The 22,300-nt window shown below is 43.7% G+C and overlaps 1 protein-coding gene across 3 annotated transcripts in view; it reads left to right on the forward strand.

Moving 5' to 3' along the window:
• The window catches only part of TBC1D9 (TBC1 domain family member 9), a 109,252-nt gene that overhangs the window by 79,254 nt on the left and 7,698 nt on the right, over nucleotides 1-22,300 (forward strand). For 2 of the 3 annotated variants that reach the window (XM_033857344.2, XM_019926504.3), the window contains 9 exons: nucleotides 374-524; nucleotides 3,978-4,192; nucleotides 6,243-6,360; nucleotides 7,483-7,768; nucleotides 8,268-8,397; nucleotides 12,090-12,188; nucleotides 12,362-12,430; nucleotides 16,611-16,851; nucleotides 21,935-22,000. In XM_033857344.2, the coding sequence (XP_033713235.1) occupies nucleotides 374-524; nucleotides 3,978-4,192; nucleotides 6,243-6,360; nucleotides 7,483-7,768; nucleotides 8,268-8,397; nucleotides 12,090-12,188; nucleotides 12,362-12,430; nucleotides 16,611-16,851; nucleotides 21,935-22,000 (1,375 nt within the window). Of the gene's footprint in view, nucleotides 1-373; nucleotides 525-3,977; nucleotides 4,193-6,242; nucleotides 6,361-7,482; nucleotides 7,769-8,267; nucleotides 8,398-12,089; nucleotides 12,189-12,361; nucleotides 12,431-16,610; nucleotides 16,852-21,934; nucleotides 22,001-22,300 lie in introns of those variants that run through there. The other variant, XR_012332162.1, reaches the window with a different exon arrangement.

Consider the following 22,300-nt stretch of genomic DNA (forward strand, 5'->3'; position numbering starts at 1 on the left):
TTGGTCTTGTTTTTAGCTATTGTATAAGTCAGCCAACAAATAAGTACGTAATGTCTCAGGCCACGTTTAAAAGACATCCACTGTTTCACTTGGAGGTATAGACATAAAGCCATTCATATCATTTGCATTCTGCTGACTCATCTCAGGTAAGTACAATTCTGACTCTAGGACAGAAAATTTCGTGACAGATCCACGGGCATACATGTGTCATATCCGGCAAGGACTCGAGAAAATCTGAGTTCTTTGTTCTCCTGAATTCTGTCCAGAACTTAACTGCTCCGTTCACCAGGGAAAGTTCTGACCTTCCATCGAACTTGTCCTAACCGTTGTCGAAGTACGTTGGGATGTAGTGCTGCTTCATTATCCCTTTCAGGCCAAAGAGTTTTTGAAAGAGCAAGCCTGGAAGATTCACTTTGCTGAGTACGGGCAAGGGATTTGCATGTACCGCACGGAAAAGACACGGGACCTGGTGCTGAAGGGCGTACCCGAGAGCATGCGCGGGGAGCTCTGGCTGCTGCTCTCAGGTATGGCTGGGCTCGGGGTGGGAGCTGGGGACCCCGGGGCTGCCCTTCCGCCTTCCATCGTGCATCAGGGCTCTTTCAAATATGTCACCCCCTGATTCAGTGCTAGATCACAGTTCCTTGCCAGAGGGTTGACTTCCCTCAGTAAAAATACAGGACACATATTCAACAGACCAGACGTTGAAGATACCATCCCTCGAGTCCTCGTAACCTCTTCTGTTCCTTCACTAACTCTATTTAGGATAAAACGGAGACTGAAGAAAAAGAGTGTAATTCTTTGTGATTCTTGGAGTCCTTTCTGTCCTTTCCCAGCTGTGTCAGCTTCATTGAGGCTGTTTAAGTGTGGCACTCCGTCAAAGTCTTCGTTGGGATGGGGGAGAGGGTAGAAATGAAGGAATAGAAGAAGCTTCTCCTTGATTTTTGCCACCTCTTGAATTTGCTGGTTATCACTGGAGACCAGGAAGAGAGGCCAGAATCAGCCCTGGGAACGAAAGCCTTCCTGGATCATACACTCCAAGCTGGAGATGCCGGGAAGGACAGAGGGGGACGCGTCCTGGACCCATGGGAAAGCTGTGTCCATCCTCACTGGCCCACTGCCAGGCTCATGCCCAAATACAACACTGTCAGGTTAAACCTTTGAGCCCTGCTACAGAAACCAGAGGTCCTTCGGGCTAAGCCCATCCTTCCTCCCAGACTAAGCATCCGGTGTATGCCAGGGATCTATTCTGTCACAAACATCAGAGCATTCCTTTGGATGTCACCAGTCTTTAATATATAAATCAGTTACTTTATCTGGTTAGAAGCTTGAAATGTAATCGTCTTAAATAGGCCCATGTGAAAAGTTTTATTTGAATGTGAGGTGATCTGACACAAGCACTATTATCAAAACCTTTTATTTTAAAAATGACATTAAAATTAAAAGCATAGTTACCAGACTTATAAGAAAACCTTTGGAAAAAAAAAACACCTGTAGCTCTTTCTAAAAGTGGATATAAATGACAATTGCCTATAATGAGATATATCTCAGAAGTAGGGGGATAGAATCCTGAAAAATAATTGGTTTTATCTGTTTCATGTAAAACTAGTTTGTTCTAGCCTCATTTACACGTCTTGTTTTTCATTTGCTTTACATAGAGCAGCCATAGCTCCTCATTTAGAAACCCAAATTTGAGTCAAATCATTTCTAGTTACCAGTCCAGCCCAAGAAGATCCTTACCATCCAGTCTGCTGTCTTTCTTGTGTGTGGCGAACAGGTCACCTTGACAACCTGATTCAGATCGCTGACAGAGTAAACAAAAAATTCCATTTTCATTTTATTCAAATTGGAAGTTATTTACAGCCACATTTTAGATGAAAATGAAACACGTTAGCCGCCGGGGAAACAGCATACGACAGTCCACAGCCTTGTTATAAAGACACATTCAGAGTTAGACCCAGCGTTTTCTTTAACTGTGATGGGCTATGTGAGGCCAAAGGGTGATGTGGTCTACACACCATCTCTGTTGGGTAGAGAACTGAGCCCATATTTCCACCCAGTGCACAGGGCGTGGGGTTCATACGGAGGCCAGCCCACCCACGGGGAGAGCCCAGCCCCCAGCAGGGGAGCCCCGCCTGAGTCCTGCCCTGCTTCCCATAACTCTTAGGACCACTGTACCAGGGCCTGGCTCTCTGTACCCACTGAAGTGAGGTGCAGGCCAGATGGCAAGAAATCCTTGCAAATCTCCCTTGAGAAGAGAGCCAAAGCGAATGTTAAGTTGCCATCAACCAGACTGCCTTTCCAGGGCAAGTGTGAGTGATGAGGCTGGCTCTCTGGGTGACCCCCTGTGGCAAGGACTGGGTCAGCCCAGGGTTCTAATTTCTAATCAGTGAAACGCAAATCAGTTTACCCTGTCGTTAAATACGTGTGTGTGTATAGTGTATATATATATATATCTATTCATTGTATAATATGTACATATATGTATGTGTATTTTTATCTGTATATATTTATGTATGTGTGTGTATGTATATATAATTTATACTTAGGTAAATTATATTTAACTAGATTTAGATTCAAATGTTTGCATCCAGAGTTTTTCTGCCTTTAAGAATCATAAAATGCAAATATCTCAAAGCAGTCATTCTCACCCACCTCTCCATCGTCATCCCCAGCACTGAGGAACTCCCCTCCGTAGCAGTGGCTCATCACTGCCGGGAATACCCTCCCCGCCCCCTGCAATTCTAGAAATCCTCCACATGTCCTAATACTTCCTCCAACCGTTCAGTATGGCTGTTTGTGAGCCCTTCAAAGCGTATGCGTTAGCAAACAGTTTTCAAACTTATTTTGAGAAGCAGACCCTCCTTTTTCAAGTGAAATCCTAAGGAGAACCCCAATAAAATACAAGCAAAGCTGCTTGGTTGAGGGAGGGGAGGCCGGCGAGGCCTCAGTTCGGCTTTCTCTGCCCACTTCCCTTTTTTTCTCTGAGAAGCCCCTCAGGATCGTCTGTGGAAGTTCCTTGGAACACAGTTTTTAGGTTGGAAACCTCTATCTTAGGGAGGTTTTTTTTGTTAATTCATCATTATTACTTTTTTTATTGAAGTATAGTTGATTGTGTTAGTTTCAGGTATACAGCATAGAGATTCAGTTATCTTTTTTCGGATTTTTTTCATTAAGGTTATTACAAGGTATTGAATATAGTTCCCTGTACTATACAGTAAATCCTTGTTGCTTATTTATTTTATGTATAGTAGTTTGTATCTGTTAATCCCATCCTCTTAATTTGTCCCTCCCCCATTCCCTCTCCCCTTTGGTAACCATAAGTTTGTTTTCTGTGTCTGTGACTCTGTTTCTGTATTGCATATACATTCATTTGTATTATTTTTTAGATTCCACATATAAGTGATATCATATAGTATAGGGAGGTGTTTTGTTTTGTTTTTTTTAATTTATTTTTGACTGTGTTGGGTCTTCGTTGCTGCATGCAGGCTTTTCTCTAGTTGCAGTGAGCGGGGGCTACTTTTTGTTGCAGTGCGTGGGCTTCTTATCGTGGTGGCTTCTCTTGTTGTGGAGCATGGGCTCTAGGCAGGCAGACTTCAGTAGTTGTGGCTCATGGGCTCAGTAGTTGTGGCGCACGGGCTTAGTTGCTCCGCAGCAGGTGGGATCTTCCTGGACCAGGGCTCAAACCCATGTCCCCTGCATTGGCAGGCGGATTCTCAACCACTGCGCCACCAGGGAAGCCCCTGTAGGGAGGTTTTTAAACAGCCGCTTACTATGGAGTGAGAAGAGGGAAGGAGGACAGAAGTGAATTTACAATCTGGCCGTGATTGCAGCAGACATGTCATCATGGGATTTCATAATTATCTCGCCAGTGTCCTTTGAGGGGAAGGAAGGTGAAGAGTCTGGGTCAGTCAGCTGTGGTTACAGACCAAGGGCGGGGCTTCCGCTTTCTGATGTTGTGTCTGTTGGGTATTTCCCAGGTGCTATCAACGAGAAGGCCACGCATCCCGGGTACTATGAAGACCTCGTGGAGAAGTCCATGGGGAAGTACAACCTTGCCACGGAGGAGATTGAGAGGGACCTGCACCGCTCCCTCCCAGAGCACCCAGCTTTCCAGAACGAAATGGGCATCGCTGCTCTGAGGAGAGTCTTAACGGCTTATGCTTTTCGAAATCCTAACATAGGGTATTGCCAGGTGAATGTCACAGAGGGGTGAGACTTTAAAAAAATGTTTTATTAGCCAGTAAGTAATGAGAAAGGCGTTATGGTTAAGAGAAATATTACCGCACCAGGGTCTCTCGACCTTGGTACTGTTGACATTGTGGACTGAATAATTTTTTGTGTGGGACGGTCCTGTGCTTTGTAGGATGTTTAATAACAATCCTGTTGAATAACACGTTTAATAGCATCTACCCACTAAACGCCAGTAGAGCTCCCCAACTGTGACAACTAAAATGTCTGTGGACGTTGATAAATGTCTCTCAGAGAGCGAAATCTCCTTGAGCTGAGAACCACTGCACTGAGGTTCTCAGCCAGGGGACAAGAGTGCCCTTTCTGGATCCACCACCGTCTGGTGACCTAGCTGGTCACTAGGTGTTCCTGAGCAGGCCTGGGCACCAGGCCTGGACTCTAGGTTCCACAGGACTCTTGCTCTGCATCTCCTAAGCAACTAACGTCCTTGAGAATGTAACGTTTATATGCTATGGTTATATTTTAAGGCACTTTAAAATAAATGCTTAATTCAGTATAAAAAAATGTTGCGCATATACCCACTACAATTATCTCTTATACTAGGTACAGACACCACAATTTGGGGAGCTCCTAGATAACGTCCTTAGATTTAAAGGCCACATACGTACTCAGAGAGACCTTCCGTGACCATCTAGCTAAAAGATAAAGCAGGCTTAATTCCCTTACACCTCGACACAAACATACACACACACAGAGAGCACAGGTCTCCCTGTACCACATGTTATCTTTTTGATAGCACTTAATTTAAATATACATCCAAATTGATTAATCAACCTTTACGTCTTTATTCTCTCTCTCTGACCCCAGCATTTGTGCCCTGTGAGACTTGTCACCACTGTGTCCCCCCTTCCCCAATATTTAGTCCAGAGCCTGTTACCAAGTAGACCTTCGAAAGAACTTACCTTGACTGAATGACTAAGGCACTAACCATGACCATGATCGTGGGCTAGGCAGGTTAATTCTCAAGTAGAATTTTACTAATTTCACTTGGGAAGCTATTGAGTAAGGCTTACAAGAAAGAGCCTATTAGACCAAAATTCCTTTTTTTTTTTAAATTAATTAATTAATTTTGGGCTGAGTTGGGTCTTCATTGCTGTGCATGGGCTCAGTAGTTGTGGTGCACAGGCTTAGTTGCCCCACGGCACGTGGGATCTTCCCGGACCAGGGCTCAAACCCGTGTCCCCCGCATTGGCAGGTGGATTCTTAACCACTGCGCCACCAGGGAAGTCCCCAAAATTCCTTTTTTGACATTTATATTGTTGAAGCCTAATGAACACTTACTGGTTTCTAGAAGATCAAAAGAAGTACAGGAGTGGGTTCCCTTCTAATATAATAGAGTTCATATTTATCTTTTGATCTTCCTCTTTTTAATTAAGAGGACATTAAAGTAGTTGAGCCTTGAGTGGTTGTGAGCTATCTGATAATATCTTTTAATAAAGTAGGTTACTTTAGAATAAAATCCCTGTTACTTATCACTACCATCCTTATCCAGATGGAAATAATGGGCGAGGACTCCAACTTTGAAAGGTTTCATTGTTCCCCGAGGAGAGCCTCAAGCCATGTTTACTTGGTTTAGACACAATTATGGAAGAATTAAAAATTAAAAAGGAAATAGTTACCTCTCTGAATTAAGGATTAAAAACACGGAGATTTTTTAACAGGTTAAAAGCTTTGTCAAATAGCCTTTGGACAAAGTTTTTTTGAATGAGGGTTTGCGTGCATGGGGGGTGAATATTGGTGTTCATGGAGGCTGTTAACAGTTAACAGGCTCAAGGACTAAGGGCTTTTACATTTTTAAAGAGTTGGAAAGAAGACAAAACTTGGAAGAATATGTGTGTGTACTTGCAAAGCCTTTAAAAATTTATTATCTGTTTTTTTAAGGAAAAAGTATGCTGGCCCCTGTGGGACTAACTCAGTCATTTTTCAGGTTAACAAAATTGCTTGTATGTTAAAATGTAAAATGTGTTTGATGACATCTTCTTTCATCCCTTTAGGCCATGAACATTGTCACATCAGTGCTGCTGCTTTATGCCAAAGAGGAGGAAGCTTTCTGGCTGCTGGTGGCTTTGTGTGAACGCATGCTTCCTGATTACTACAACACCAGGGTGGTTGGTATGTGAGGATGCAGTTAACATTTTAACCCTTATCTCATCAGGAAAATGTTTCTAGAACCGGGATACCAGCTGGAACCCCATTTCCAGTCACCATTGGTCAAAAGAGTTTCAGACTACTGCAGCTTTCTAAGATGCGAATGAGAGGGCTTGAATCAATATAGATTATACACAAAGGAGCCCCATGGAGCTTCTCCCCATGGAGAGAATACACGTGTCTCACTGTTTTAGAAAACACTCAATGTGGGTGTCAGTCTGTGCCATGTGAGAGCTACACCAAGCACACAGATCATCAACCCAAAAAGGTTTAACAGTTCTTTCATGAAGAGCATGGAATCTATGGAAAGCAGAAGTATTCAAAAACGGAGTGGGCAGACTAGCATATAAAAATGTATCCAGAGCTCAGTTTCTAAGGTATTTTTCAGAACCGGTTTCATTGCAAAGCAAACAACGGTGGTGAGCATTTAAACAAATTATTGGTATTTCTCCTTATAATCCCCTCCAGTGTTAGACATTCATTTTAGCAGGATAAGCTTTTCATTGCTAGTGTAGCAAAAGGTATGCGTTATGCTCCCCTCTTGTGTTCTGTTTTCATTTCTAAACTTTTGCACACTAATCTGACTCACTGGAAATACTCTCCAGAAATGTCCACAGCTGGAATGCTTTTAAATTGAAGAAGCAATTGTTTAGAGAAATGATTCCTATGTGGGGACCATGCATCTAGATGAGCGATTTTTTCTTTTTTTAAAGAGTTTGCCAAGAAGTGAGCCTACTTAGATATACATTTCATGCCCAGCCAAACGTCATGTTGCCAACAAAAAAAGTAATTGTGTGCCAGGAGAATTTTGTAAATTGACCTTTTCAACAGGCTTCAGAGTTCTCATGTTATTGCTCTTTTGTGGTAAAGAATCAGGAGAGGAAGACCCCGGAAAGAGACGATGTAGCCAGAACTCATCTGGTGACTTGGCTGTGCTGACACCTTGGTCTAGTAACATAGTAATTAGAGTTCTGTCTCAGCAGCAGTTGTGAACTGGATTATTTTCGTCAAGCCATTGGGTTGGGTTCATTAGTGAGAAGGTGCAGTTGGTTGACCCATGGCCTTTTGCGTCCACCTCCACTGCAGGTGCCCTGGTGGACCAGGGTGTCTTCGAGGAACTTGCCCGGGACTATGTCCCACAGCTGTATGACTGCATGCAGGACCTGGGTGTGATTTCTACCATCTCCCTGTCCTGGTTCCTCACACTGTTTCTCAGCGTGATGCCCTTTGAGAGTGCAGTTGTGGTTGTCGACTGTTTCTTCTATGAAGGAATCAAAGTGATATTCCAGTTGGCCCTGGCTGTGCTGGACGCAAATGTGGACAAACTTTTGAACTGCAAGGACGATGGGGAGGCCATGACCGTTTTGGGAAGGTATTTCTCACTTTGAAAACTACCTTGGGGTTTTCTTCCCTGTACATTTTTTTTTTTTTTGCCGCGCCACGCAGCATGCGGGATCTTAGTTCCCCCACCAGGGATCGAACCCAGGCCTCCTGCATTGGAAGCACGGAGCCTTAACCACTGGACCGCCAGGGAAGTCCTCTTCCCTGTACTTACCGTGTATCTTTTTCCTTGGTTTCACGAGTCTTAATTGGCCTGATGGTAATCATAATGCCCACTTTTCTCTGTGGCTGAGCATTTCTTTTCATATGCTTTGTCTTTAGAAGTGAAGGCAATCAACTCTACTTCAATTAAAAAAATAATACAATTTAAGAAAAAAGAAGTGAAGGAAATTTTATTCTGCTCTTAAGGAAATTTTAGTCTTTTGTTTTGATATGCAGAGTTTGCAGATAATGGGTGGACAGGTGTAAAGGGATTCCAGATTCATTGACTCTGGACCTCCCAGTGACTCCAGATGCATTTCTTCTTCCAGGTATTTGGACAGTGTGACCAATAAGGACAGCACGCTGCCCCCCATCCCTCATCTCCACTCCCTGCTCAGTGATGACGTGGAGCCCTATCCTGAGGTCGACATCTTCAGACTCATCAGAACTTCCTATGAGGTAGGTCACGTTCCCTGCCCGAGCATCACAGCACTCTTGAGTGCTCCGAGGGGCTCAGCTGGACGTGTGCCGCAGCTTCCGTTGCTAACCCAGGGGCGTCCCTGCTTCCCTCCGCCTTCTGAGGACTAGTTGCCAAAGCGAGTAGCTCCCTGCCAGCTGACGGCTTCGAGCTCCAGAGATGGACACTGAATGGATCTTATACCACAGAGCAATTGGCATGACCAGCTCAGGCCTTCCGGTTCTTGGCTTTGCCCACCCTGAAGCCTGATCAAGGAGCAGCTCCTATTCAACTCTGGGTGGGTTGAGGAGGGACTGTTGAAAGCAAGCGTGGGGAGGTTGACCTGCACAAATCAGCTCACTTCCCATGCTCATGCCAAGTCCTTAGGTCTTCTGGGAAGTACACAAGCCAATCCTCTTACATCCAAGACACACAGAATACTCTATACCATCCTAGAGAAGAACCAGAGTCCTAGGATTCCACTAAAATTGCTTGGCCTGGGCGTGGGAGGGTGCCTCCTGGTCCATGATGACCCCAGATGTGGTCCTGAATCCCATAAAAGAACTAACGAGGGTCTACAGGTGAAGGAACCACGGTCCTGTGTACCCCATAGCACTTGGGGTTTGTGGCGTCCCCAAGGACTCAGTGCCCATAACATCTCATGGTTTGTTCATCTCCTGATCATTAAGAAAGAGCATGAATGTTCCGCTCAGCACACTAGACCCTCTCCTGATGTTTTGGGATCGTATGACTGGCGACTGTCAGCACTTCAATTAGCAACAGCCTGGATATGGGAGAAATCTCTCCTAAAGAGAACCCAAAATTTGGTGCTTTTAAAAAAATCGGCATGGATCCAGACATCTTTTCAGAAATGTGTGTCCTTAACTCAGAATGGGAGAAAGACTGGTAATTTAGTATTTCAGAAAATTTTCATTGACACTCCATATATATTGAAAACAAAACATTTTTGGTATGTTTTAGAATCATAAAAGTAATGCAGGTTTATTGTAAAAAAATGTAGAAACTGTAGAAAAATATGAAAGAAAAAACCATATCCTGTGAGCATATTTCCCTCAAGTATGGGGTGTTTTTTTCGGTTTTTAAAAAAATTTGTTTAAATTAATTATTTATTTTTGGCTGTGTTGGGTCTTCGTTGCTGCATGCAGCCTTTCTCTAGTTGTGGCGAGTGGGGGCTACTCTTCATTGCGGTGCGCAGGCTTCTCATTGCGGTGTCTTCTCTTGTTGCGGAGCATGGGCTCTAGGCGTGCGGGCTTCAGTAGTTGCGGCACACAGCCTCAGTAGTTGTGGTGCATGGGCTTAGTTGCTCCGTGGCATGTGGGATCTTCCCGGACCAGGGCTCGAACCCATGTCCTCTGCATTGGCAGGCGGATTCTTAACCACTGCGGCACCAGGGAAGTCTTCAAATATGTTTTTATTTTTTGCAACTTACACTTAAAAAATAAGTTTATACCAAAAAGTGTTTTGTACCATTCCAATTTTGACTTAAAATAGATCACGAGCATTCTCTGATATTTAATATATTGTTTGCAGGTTTTCGCAAATTCTTTTTAGCAGTACGCGGGCCTCTCACCGCCGTGGCCTCTCCCGTTGCGGAGCACAGGCTCCGGACGCGCAGGCTCAGCGGCCCAGGCTCACGGGCCCAGCTGCTCCGCGGCATGTGGGATCTTCCCAGACCGGGACACGAACCCGCGTCCCCTGCATCGGCAGGCGGACTCCCAACCACTGCGCCACCAGGGAAGCCCCATAACGCATTTTTTAAAAAATCATTGCCCCAGGACTTTTGGGTAGTCCTCCGTCAGAAATTTTGGATGATTATTTTTCCAGAAAAAGAGCCCATGTGACTGAACGCAATAGTTATTATTATAGCTGTGGGTTGTTTTCCTAAAGGCATCCCCTGAAACCTTTATTTTAAAGAGAATTCTAGACCAAAGTAATAAAGCTTGGTATGTGGAAACTCAGCTTTGTTCTTGACAGTAGATAAGCTAAGGTCTTGTTGAGGTCAGCACTTGGCCCATTTTTAATGGGAAAGAGAGGAGAATGGAGACAAGACCAGGGCTGGTCTCCATTTCCATCCTGTCTGCCTGGTCCCTAATGGTGACTCTTAGGCTGCCAAATATCCTATCACAGGACACAGCAGCAGTTTCCTTCCTCTGCCTGGGAAGACAACCCTGTTTATTTATAGCAATGCCTACATTACCTGGCCTTTCAATATATGATGATTGGTTTTTTGTTTTCTCCTCTCTGCTTGGTGTCACTGCCCTGCTCATAAGTTTCCTTTGCCTTCCCAATGCCTTCTAGGCCATCCTAAAGAAAACACCACAAACACTTGCCTTTCTTTTTTTTTTTTCCACCTATTAGATTGATGGTCCTCAATTCTGCCTGTGCATTAAAACCACTTAAAACAATTTTTAAGCCAAGCTTTCAAAAATATACATTCCTAGGCTCCATTCTAGACTTTGTATCTCTGGTATGAGGCCTAAGAATAAATATTTTTTTAAAGTTCCCAGGTGATTCAAGAGCCCGGTGAGGGTTGAGAATCACTGCCCTAGATGCAGAATGGGGCCACTAGACACAGAGGCCCATTATAACCTGGTTATACGGCACAACACTGGTGTTCTGAAGCAGGCGACTCGTTGCTTCCTGTGCTTCAGGATAATTAGTCAGGAAAATAGAAAAGTAGGGAAAATACCGAAAGCACAGTCAGCCTTGAGATCCCTAGGTTGATGCCAGTTGATCAGCTTTCTCCTGTCGAGTAGAGATGGTAACTTGATTCATAAATGCCTTGCTCATTGTGAAGTCCTACTGAGCCCCTCCTGGAAGGAATGGTACGGACAGTCTAGGAGACGGTTTTCTTCTGTGTGCGCCCCGAGTGCAGTTTTGTTAGATACACAGACGTAGAAGACAAAGTCCCGGCCTTCAGGTTCACCCATAGACTGAGATGAGCTTTCTGGAAGGCACAGGGCACTTTAATAAAAGACCTTTCAGCGGGCTTCCCTGGTGGCGCAGTGGTTGAGAGTCCGCCTGCCGATGCAGGGGACGCGGGTTCGTGCCCCGGTCCGGGAGGATCCCACATGCCGCGGAGCGGCTGGGCCCGTGAGCCATGGCCGCTGAGCCTGCGCGTCCGGAGCCTGTGCTCCACAGTGGGAGAGGCCACAACAGTGAGAGGCCCGTGTACTGGAAAAAAAAAAAAAAAAGGTTGCTAGCCCTCAGTGTCTGCCAATGAGAGACAAATGCTATTGAGCTAGAGATCAGGACAGGAAGCCTCACTCCAACATTTCCTACAACCTCCCAGTTTAATAGTTAGCCTTATATACTTCCTTTCTTCCTGCCAAGAAAGTTCTTCCTTTAAAGCATTATTTCATCCACAAAGGGCCCTTGTAGCCTATTTAACCCTCTCCTTCCCCCATGAACTGTTGATTTGAGGAAGCCTCATGTGGCTTTGAAATTTGGTTCAACTGTGAAGAAGCATGAGAATTTTTTGTTATTTATTTATGGTTGTTTAATGGCCTCCAAATAAACAAAGGCCATATAGTAAATAAAGGTATAGTCTAGGAGGCCTGTCATTTGGCAGGAAATTTCCCACTGGTATCAGGATTTATCTCCATCAGTCCTGCAGGCATGATATCGAGTGCTTTAGCAGATTTCTTGAAATACCAATGTTGTTTTTTTCCAGAAATTTGGAACTATCCGGGCGGATTTGATTGAGCAGATGAGATTCAAACAGAGACTGAAGGTGATCCAGACACTGGAGGATACTACAAAACGGAACGTGGTGAGTCTCTTGAGAAATGGCATGTGACCTTCTTTCTCCATCCTTCCTCACACTCCTACCAACTCAAATTCCTGCTTGACAGACTGAAGATGATTTAAAACAAGAAAATCAGGAAGTTTCCCTTTATGACATTTTTGAGTTTGTGAAATTCATTGTGTTTATTCTTCTTATAGGTACGAACCATTGTGACAGAAACTTCCTTTACCATTGATGAGCTAGAAGAACTTTATGCTCTTTTCAAAGTGAGTTTCAAAGAAAATTCATGTACATTCAGGGGAAAAAGGAGTTCACTTTAATAATTCAGTTAGTTCTAGATTTTTCTGTTAAATTATGAAGGGATAGCATGAGTGTCAACATGCATAAATAGGAAGATAGAGCTGAGAGTGTAAAAATAGAGTACTTGATATGAAAAATAAAGATATAACTCATTTAAATTGATGTTTTAGCGTTCTTCCACTCCATATAATATTTTAGCTGTTTCCTTGGTCTTAAGAAAATAGGGCGTTACTTTATAATTCTCACTGGAACGATGGCAATCAAGTTTAAATTCTTCCTGAGACTCTTGTAAATTGCAATTTCCTATATTAATCTATATTAATATAATCTATATTAAAGCACTCTTAAAAAGAGATATGTAGCTAGAATAAGAATAACGCTGCTCAGGGGCTTCCCTGGTGGCCTGCCGATGCAGGGGACATGGGTTCGTGCCCCGGTCTGGGAAGATCCCACATGCCGCGGAGCGGCTGGGCCCGTGAGCCATGGCCGCTGAGCCTGCGTGTCCGGAGCCTGTGCTCTGCAAAGGGAGAGGCCACAACAGTGAGAGGCCCGCGTACCACAAAAAAAAAAGCAAAAAAAAAAAAACAAGAATAAAGCAGCTCAAATGTCTAAGGAAAAGCTTAGTTGTTAAATTTCTGCAATTTTCCTTTCTAAGTCAGCCCATACCAATCTTGATCCTCAATAAGAAAATATTATGTCAGTAAATAAAGCAGTATAGAATGGTTTTTCTTCCAGAAAAAATACTTGTTTCATAACTGTCATTACCAACATTGTAAAAATGTAGCAATTGCCGAGAAAAAAGTTTTAAAAGATGCCTTTTATGTGGGTACCAATTTTATCACAATCTTTAATTGGCTAGCTTCTTGTGTACAGAGCCTTTTACTCCCAGAACTAAGGAAGACGGTTGAGGACTGCAAAGATATTACAGGAACGAACATAAAGGGACAAACGTAAAGATCTGAGTTGGACAGTAATAGATCTTAGGATCAGACAAAGTGAGAGCTGGGAATATTTTTGCAAATGTTCCCGCTTTGCCTGTTAGCTACTGGAGGCACCACCGTTTTATTTCCTTTTGTCTCACTGGTGCCTAGTTTAGTGTCTCTCCCCACTAGGTGTTCCAAACATGTGTGTTGAATACATAGGTGAATTAGTGATCAGTTTTCCATCTAGTATAATCTCTGCGTGCTTCTGGGGCCGGCAGAGAGAGGTTGATGGCTTTGTGCAGCCCAGCAGCATGACCAACAGAGTGGACAACTGCGTCCCCACCAGGCTGCGTTCAGCACTTGACGACGAAGTGTCTAGCCTGTGCCATTTCGTTCGTGTTTTATTCAGACACGTAAAGCGCGGTAGCTAATTGCTCCGCGTACGTTGGTTTTCCGTAAGGAGGGAGTCCCTCTTCGCTTCGTTAAGCAAAAACTACAGTGATCCAACTAGGTTCAAAACAAGAAGATACAATGATCCAGTTGAGATCAGACTTTCAAAGGATACTGAGGACTGGAAGAAATCTGCTTCACAGGGTGGTGCCGGTAGGACCAGGATTTGGGGTAACTAAACGGAAGCGGGAGTAGCAGCTGGAGGGGCAAGACCATGCACAGATAATGGGAAGCGCTATAACATTAGAAAGAGGAGGCTGACTCTGGGGCACACCGGGAAAAGGAAGACCAGGGCTGGTTGTGCAGAAGTCCAAGATCCGGAGATCACTGAAGACACAGAGACAGGGGTGCCCTTGTCTTCTTACCCGGGCACCCCTGCACTCTCTGGTCTGTGCACCTCCAGGTACCAGGTGTGTCATTTCTACACCGAGGATATTGCCTGAAGAAAGCTTTCTTTACACTCCAAAACCCTGCCCTAAGGGTGTGTTGACAAACACGAGTTCCCCAAGTCTGCTGAGCGCCCCAAGAGAGAACCCGAGACCCTTGGCTGGTGTCAGGAATGGGAAGGACTCTCGGGTACTGTGGAACCCAAGACAAAGACTTCAGTTACCGACTCTTTCTTGAGTCTTTTGAAGACTTTCATTGGCTTTAATTCATCTGAACGAACGTTTATTGAGGCATGACTGTGTCAGACACGCTGCCAGACTCTTAGTCCTTTAAAAAGCCAATTTCTGGGGGGTTTCCTTCGGATACAAAGGAAAGAGACATTTGTCTCCCACGGAGCATTCTGCCTTGGGCTTTGGGCTAAAACTTGGTAGAAAAAGGTGAAAGGCCGCCACCCTGAGGCAGATTTGATGGAAAATGTGGTTCAGGGCCCCTATGCCTTAGTTTCTCTTGAACTCTTAATAAATTAGTCCTTTTTCAATCTCGGGTCCCTAGTGCCCAAATGATGGAGTAGGGGGTCTCATCAAAGAAGAGCGTCATGGTCTGCATGGCTTGTCGTTTCCTGAAGGTTGTGAGCACGGTGAAAGTGTCTGCACCACATTCAGGCCTGCTTCCAGAGGAACGTGAGCGCTTTAGTTAGGAGGAAGTGCTTTGGGTAACCTTCATCCACTGACGAAGTTCCGGTAAAGAGGACCCTTCCTGGGGATGTATCACCAACACAGTCCCACCCAGAGGGCTGCTGGGCATCACTTCAGTGCAGTCCCTCGGACCCTCCTCTCCCTGACGTCACCACCATCACCACTCCTCCCAAGCCCCGCCCCCATCTCCACCCACAGCGCCAGTGCAGCCCCGAAGCCTGGTGGACCTGACACACTTCCTTTATTCTCCCGAGGCTGCCCTGCAGAAACCTCTCCTTCCTCCTCTCTTGCCTACTCTCACTCCGCTCTTTTTGGGTTTATTAGCTACAATTCCCAGCAAACAGTGAGGACAAAGACATTGGTCCTCTTTGCTCCGTTCTAAGTGAGAACGACACTGAAGTACTACGCACTCACCACTGACTCTCCCTTCTCAGAACCCCTAGGCAGGGGGAGGGGGAGATCTGTTTTGTCAGTGCCTTTTGCTATTGCAATATTTATATATGCTTATAATGAAATACTCAGTACAACAGAGAATAAAGTAAAAAATAAAGTCTCCCTCTGGATGCCCCTCCGATCTCCCCAGGCTACCATTCAGTGCTAACTGTAAATGTCTACATACAGGAGAGCTGGGGTGTTCCGTACTGGCCTTTCTATTAGATGTTTTTTCTTTGCGGTCTTCCTAGAATGGGCGTATATTTCTACCAGAATCAATATGACCTCCTGAATAAAGAGGCAGCCTTCTTTCCAAGGACAGAAACAAGAAGCCTTTTGTTGGGTCTCTGTTCTCCTCACCCTAGTGGTTCCTACTCATAATTTCCCTGGAGCTATTTTCAGATGCGTGAAACAGGAGGACCGCACACTTGTAGCCTGACTACTGGATGACTAGGATAATATTAATGGGATTTTGATGACCAGGAAGCAGGGGGTTTACAGGACACTAAACTAGGAGTTTGGAGACTCAAAATCGCATGATGATTCTGCTTTGACTAACTGGTTAGATGACCCTGTGGAAGCTACTTACCCTCTGGGCTGTACCATCCTCGCTGAGGACACAAGGTGATCAGATTGCCTGAATTACAGATCCTTTTTTCAGGTTAACATTCTATGTATTTCTTTTAAATTAAAAAAAGAAAGAGTTGGGACTTCCCTGGTGGTGCAGTGGTTGAGAATCTGCCTTCCAGTGCGGGGGACATGGGTTCGATCCCTGGTCAGGGAACTAGATCCCACATGCATGCCACAACTAAGGAGCCCAACTGCCGCAACTAAGACCCAGCGCAACCAAAATAAATAAATAAAATTTAAAAAAAAAAAAAGAAAAAAAAGAAAGAGTTTGTCTTTATGGGAGTTACTTCTTAAAATGCTTTTGAGTGTGGGGATGGGCAGGGGGAGAAGAAAATGGGGAGGGGGAGGGTTTTCTTTCTTTTTTCACCTACACCAGTAATTGAACCGGGTTTTTCATGCCAGATGTAAACACAGAGGTGGTTGCCATGGAGTTTGGGGGGAGCAGGGTCAAGTGGAGATATATGTAGAAGAGAAGCTGAGGGGCCCTGCGACCAGACCACTGCCCCCACCCCCAGGAGATGCACATGGGTGACCTAAAGCCTTTTTCCAGATTTGAGGGAGGGCCTTTCTTCTTGGTATTTGCTGTGAGATGCAGTCCCCAGTAGTCCTCCTGTTCTTTGATTTTTCAGGCGGAACACCTAACCAGCTGCTACTGGGGTGGGAGCAGCAATGCGCTGGACCGGCACGACCCCAGCCTGCCCTATCTCGAGCAGTACCGCATCGACTTTGAGCTGTTCAAGGGCATGTTTGCTCTGCTCTTTCCCTGGGCCTGTGGAACTCACTCTGACGTGCTTGCCTCGCGCTTATTCCAGTTATTAGATGAAAATGGAGATTCTCTGATCAACTTCCGAGAGTTTGTCTCTGGACTGAGTAAGGATGTGATGTTATTGCATGAGTTGGGGCAGGGGGAGGGGGGAATAGGTCAGTAAGCACCGTGGTCCTCGTGGTTCTCTGTGCCGCCCTCAGGACCACAGCCCCACTCGCTTCAGGAGACAAGGTTTACAGGACAGAGAAGCACATTTTAAGGTTTGCAAGCTGACTGTAAAATTCGTTTTTAGTTAATGGATATATGATTAAATCGTTAATCATATATCGTTAATCACTTCTACATTCGATAGTCCTCAGCACTAGTTAAAATACATTATCAGAGAGTTTGCAAGAATGCCAACTTAAACACTGAAACCACGAATCACGATAACTTTACAAGGGAAGAAATGTTTGGATGGATTGCTTTTCTTTGTCAAAAAATATATTTACGGTACATATGTTTCATAAAATTTTATAAAACATTTCATAATGTTTTTAATAAAGAGCTGAAAAAAAAATGCAACAGCCCTGCAGTCTAAATGGAAGTCTTTTCTCTCCATTTTACGGGGAGGAAGCGTGTCCATCCTGAGAATGCACACCCTCACCTCCCAAGCAGCACGAGTTTCTGCCTGTCAGCCTCACTGTCTGACCTGTTTCCTGTCCTATATTCCACTGGACTCTTGTCCCATTAATACTTGAGCAGAAAAGCTACGTGGTGGTCAAGCTTGGCCCGCCCATTACGAGGTTGTGGATATAGCAGGCATTATGTCAGGCTGTCTGAGATAAGAAGGAAGACTTTTTAAAATTCTAGTTGTGCCACTCTGTGACCTTGGTCCATGCACTTGAAAATGACCTGTGCCCACGAAAGATGAAGGCGTCAGACATAGAGCCAACGATGATTCCAAAAAGTACCCTAAATCATTAAGAATAATGACTGGAAGGCTTAAAGGCCAGAGAAAGCTGATGGTTGTTAAAAAAGCAAAGGGGTGTAGATAAGGTCCTCTTAGATAAGTAAAAACTATTTGTATAAAGCGCTCAGATGTATCATTCAAAGGGGGTACATGGAGGAAACTAGCCTTTTTTAAGTGCGGGCTCTGTTGTGATGCTTTAGAACTTGTACTTTATCACTTAATCCAGACAACAGACCTTTGAGGGTAATAACAGTATTGATAACTAACATTTATATAGCATTTGCTCAGCCAGGCACTGCCCTCATGCTCTATGTGCATTTAATTTACCTAAAGCACACAACTACAAAGCTGGAGTTTGAACTCAGGCACCCTGGAAGCAGCGTTTGTGCAGTTACTATCAATATTATGTTTTATGACCTGTCTGCTTACTATTAATACCCCCATTGTCAGTTAAAGAGATGGAGGCTTAGAGAAGTTAAGCAACTTGCTGGAACGTTCATTTTTAGCAAGTCAGTGTATGTCTGTTATTGAACTGAAAAGCACAGTTAGTACGTACTGGGTCCAGGATTCAGATGAGGGCTGTTCTCATTACTCTGTGCTACGGACAGCAAATAGGATTTTTTCTTTTTAGGGAAGAAGGAGGCATTAATTTTTAATTACAAAAGTAACATAAATACATTCTGCTTTTCAAAAAAGTGAACAAAATAAAGTAAATAAAGTAAAACAATCCGGACAAGGCTAAGGACCCTTTTGACCCTCTCCTAATCTTTTCTGCCCCAGAGTAACTATTATTATCACCTTGGTGTCTATCAAAAGGGAGATTTTTTAAAATTACCTTTGGACAAAAATAAGGAGGAGAAAAAAGAGACAGGTTCTGCACGTAGAGAGGGTTCTAGGAATTTTTGCCGTAAACATCTTTGCTGCAGCCAGTTTTGCTGCAAAGCTCATTGGCCATAAGGCCATTTTGCCATAAGAGATCAAAATAATTGGTTGACAGTTACGATACTAGAAAAAGATAACAAATCAGTTTTTATAAATCCTTCGGCGAGCACAGTCATGCCTCCCACTCGTCAAAACCAAAAGTTCACCAAGCTATGGCAAATATAAAAGAAGCAGCTACTAATTCACAACAGCCTTCGAGAACATTAGTGATTGATTCTTTAGCTAATTTGGATACAACAGATTGTCCTCTCAGGCCGTCTTTACCAAATTTATCACGCAGTATTAGACGTTGGAGGCAAACGAAGAATCAAGCTCCTCCTATCCCCCCAAAAGGAAATAGTAATGTGATTCCTGATGGGCGTAAGTTTCTTGAAAATGGTGCAAATTTTAACACAGTCTGGCTTAGATTAGCTCACTGAAGGATTTGCAAAAATTGACATCTTATTTTCTAATGTAATGTAACCATCAACCAGTTATTTTTATCTTTTATGGCAAAATGGCCTTATGGCCAATTAGTTGTAATGCGAATCTGCTTCTAGCAAAGATGTTCATAACAAAAATACCAGACACGTGTAGAAAGTGATAGGAATAAATATAAATATTTAATTTACTTAAGCCTAGTCAAACCCCAACAAGGTAAATACTCTTCAAAATCTTCCGAAAAGGAAAGCGAGGTTTGCAGTCCAAGATAGTGGAAACATTGGAGAAGAGTACTTGGGCTTCTTAAAAATGCAGTTGAGTTCTCTGAGCAAAGTCAACTCCACCCCGTTTGCCGGGCGGAGTCTCAAGAGCTGTAGTGAGTCATGCGGGTTGATTACAGCTATGGAGACAGACAAGTAGACTAGAAAAGAGAACTTCTGTTCAAGTCTTAAGAAACTAAAGAATGAATTCTGGAAGAGATGGATCAATAATTTCAATGTTCATCTCCAGAAAGATCCCTCTAGAAATTAGTGAACAGAACATCTCTATGGAATTAGAGATGAGGGATTACAATCGCAAGCCACAAATTAACTGGACCTCCTTTTCCAGTGGTATTGCTGGAAGGCAGCATTTCTAAACATGCCATAGATGTCATGAGGCAGCTGGTCACTGGACAGATAACTCATTATAAATGGAAAGTTGGAGGGATATGGATGTTGGTGATTCAATGACTGTCTGAACCCTGCACCCAAAGCATGACGGTCAATGGAGAGTTCTCTAGTATGCTGGGCTTGGTATTTAACCTCTGTGATTGTTCCCTCATTTGCAAAATAGTTATTGTCAGGACTAAAAGAGATAATTCAAGTAAAGTTCCTACAACAGTGCCTGGTTCAAAAAGTGTTAGTTATTGTTGTCACTACAATTACCGCTTATCCCCCTCTACCTGACTTAGTCAGGGATTTAAACTATAAAGGTAGAGAAGCTACCACTACAAAAGTGAAGAGAGACAGCCATTGTGTTGGAGGACAAAAACAAGATTTAAAGAAATCAGAGGAGGAAATGATTGGCAAAAACAAACTGATAGAGATAAATCAGAAATCTTAAATTTTAAGAAATGATTGTAAAAGAACTGTATGTCTGCATATATAGTATAGTGGTTTCAACCATGCGATCTAGGGTCAGACAAATCTGAGTTCAAATCCTGGGCCTGCCACTTGCTAGCTTATGACCTTGAACATTACTTAATATCAATAAGCCCGACTTCTCACCTGTAAAGTTGGGATAATAATTGTGACCATCTCGTAGAATTATTGTGAGAAGTGAAATGCATATGGAAAGTAGTTAACATAGGATTTAACACAAAGTGAATGGTTCAAAAATGTCTGTCATTATTTTCATGGTTAGTATTAGTCAGTGTGTAAGCATTTGGGGGTTTAGTTAACTATGTGGTCAATAAGAAACTCCAGAGTGAAGAGTATAAAGAGTTGAATGCAGACTTAGGCTAAGAGTCAAGAACAGTTCCACTATTCTCTGCAGTGGACTAGAAGCTTCTGGAACTCTCTGTCCAGAGGGTTATTGATGGACACATTAACACATAAGGTGGATGTGGGTAAGAATAGGGAAGAGTGTACAAACGATGTCGTATAAGAAAGTTGAAAAATGTAGAGAGGGTATAGCCTGGGGGACATAAATTTGCCTTGAAAAGATAAGCTGGAGAGGAACAGGACAGCTGTCCTTAAAATCTGAAGGATCGTTGTAATGAAGACGTAATAGACCTATTTTTTTTTTTTTTTTTTTTTTTACTCTAAAGAGGAAGGAAAAGGAATAGTTCTAAACCTTTTTTTGAGTTGTGATCTCTTTGAGATCTGATAAGGACTGTGGAAATCTTCCCAAAAAGTGACATTGGCACGTGGCCACATTTTACATTGTTTGTGGTTCATGGAATTTTTGCACTTGAACCTGTAGGTTAAGGGTCCTGACTGAAGTAAAAATGACAGGAGCCCTTTCAGTGTTTCTAGAACTCCCCAGTGAGATGAGATGCCTCTGGTTGTGATGAGCTTCCCGTCCCTGAGGATGTTCAGACGTCTCTCTTACATGGATGTGGGTGTGGGAGGAGGCCCGTGCGTTAAGTGGGAGGTGGGACGAGATAACCCCTGGTGCCCCTGCCAACCAATCCAGATCCTGTGATTCCCCTTTTCCCAAATCTGATGAACCTTCAACTAGGCGCTCTGGAACACGCGTTTACAAAGGATTTTCTGATTCCTGAAATACATATGGACTGTAAGGGAAAAAGTAACAGGATTCTTTGGGTTGAAGCAATGGTGATATAATGGCGGCTAGGTTAGGCTAAATTGAACTGAAGAAATATTTAAGAGACCCCAAAAGCAACTAAAAAAGATTTCTAAAATGAGTAATTTGAAGCACTCTTAAACGTGTATTGAGATTATTTCTGAACTCTAGCAAGTGTTTAGGGTGTTGAGGCCCAGTCACCTGACTTTTCTTATCAATAACACTAGTTAAATTTGTGCCAGCCACTATTCTAAGTGTTAACACCTTTAGTTCTCACATTTCATGGGCCCTGATATCAAGACCACTGGTAGTATCTTCTAATTTGTCATCCTGCCTCATAGAGGGGAAACTGAGGTACAGAGAGGTTCCCTCTCCCAAGGGCACGTAGTAAGTACAAAGCATTTGAAACCAGGTATCCTGACTCCAGAGCTCTCAACCCAAATACATCCTGGCCAAACCTTCTGCCACACGATACCTGGGTTTCAATTTGTAAAAGTAGGTGCTTCTGGGGGATGCTGAGCCTGGGTGGGGGGGGATTGCAGCACACATGGTGCATTTCACATTTTTACTTATGTGACTTCTAGGTGCCGCATGCCATGGGGACCTCACAGAGAAGCTCAAACTGCTGTACAAAATGCACGTCTTGCCTGGTAAGCGAGACGCACAGAGTAGCACAGGTACCTGTGACTCTGGCCTGGCTTGAAGTCTTTTTTGGCGAGACCTGTTTGCCTTTTTTTTTTTGATGTACAAAATCACTCATTGGTCACTGAGAACAAACTGAACGATACTTTTTACATGAGTTCCTGAATCAGCAGGTGCTTATTTCAATGATCACTCACCTGTGTGAAGTGTGAGTTGCAGTAATAGAAAAGAGCAGGCTTCTGCAAGAGAACGAATAACACTTGGTAACTCGTGGGATTCTGAGTCGAGGGGGAGCAGTGTTACCACCG

The sequence above is a fragment of the Tursiops truncatus genome, chromosome 5, assembly GCF_011762595.2.
Source record: "Tursiops truncatus isolate mTurTru1 chromosome 5, mTurTru1.mat.Y, whole genome shotgun sequence".
Classification (NCBI taxonomy): domain Eukaryota; kingdom Metazoa; phylum Chordata; class Mammalia; order Artiodactyla; family Delphinidae; genus Tursiops; species Tursiops truncatus.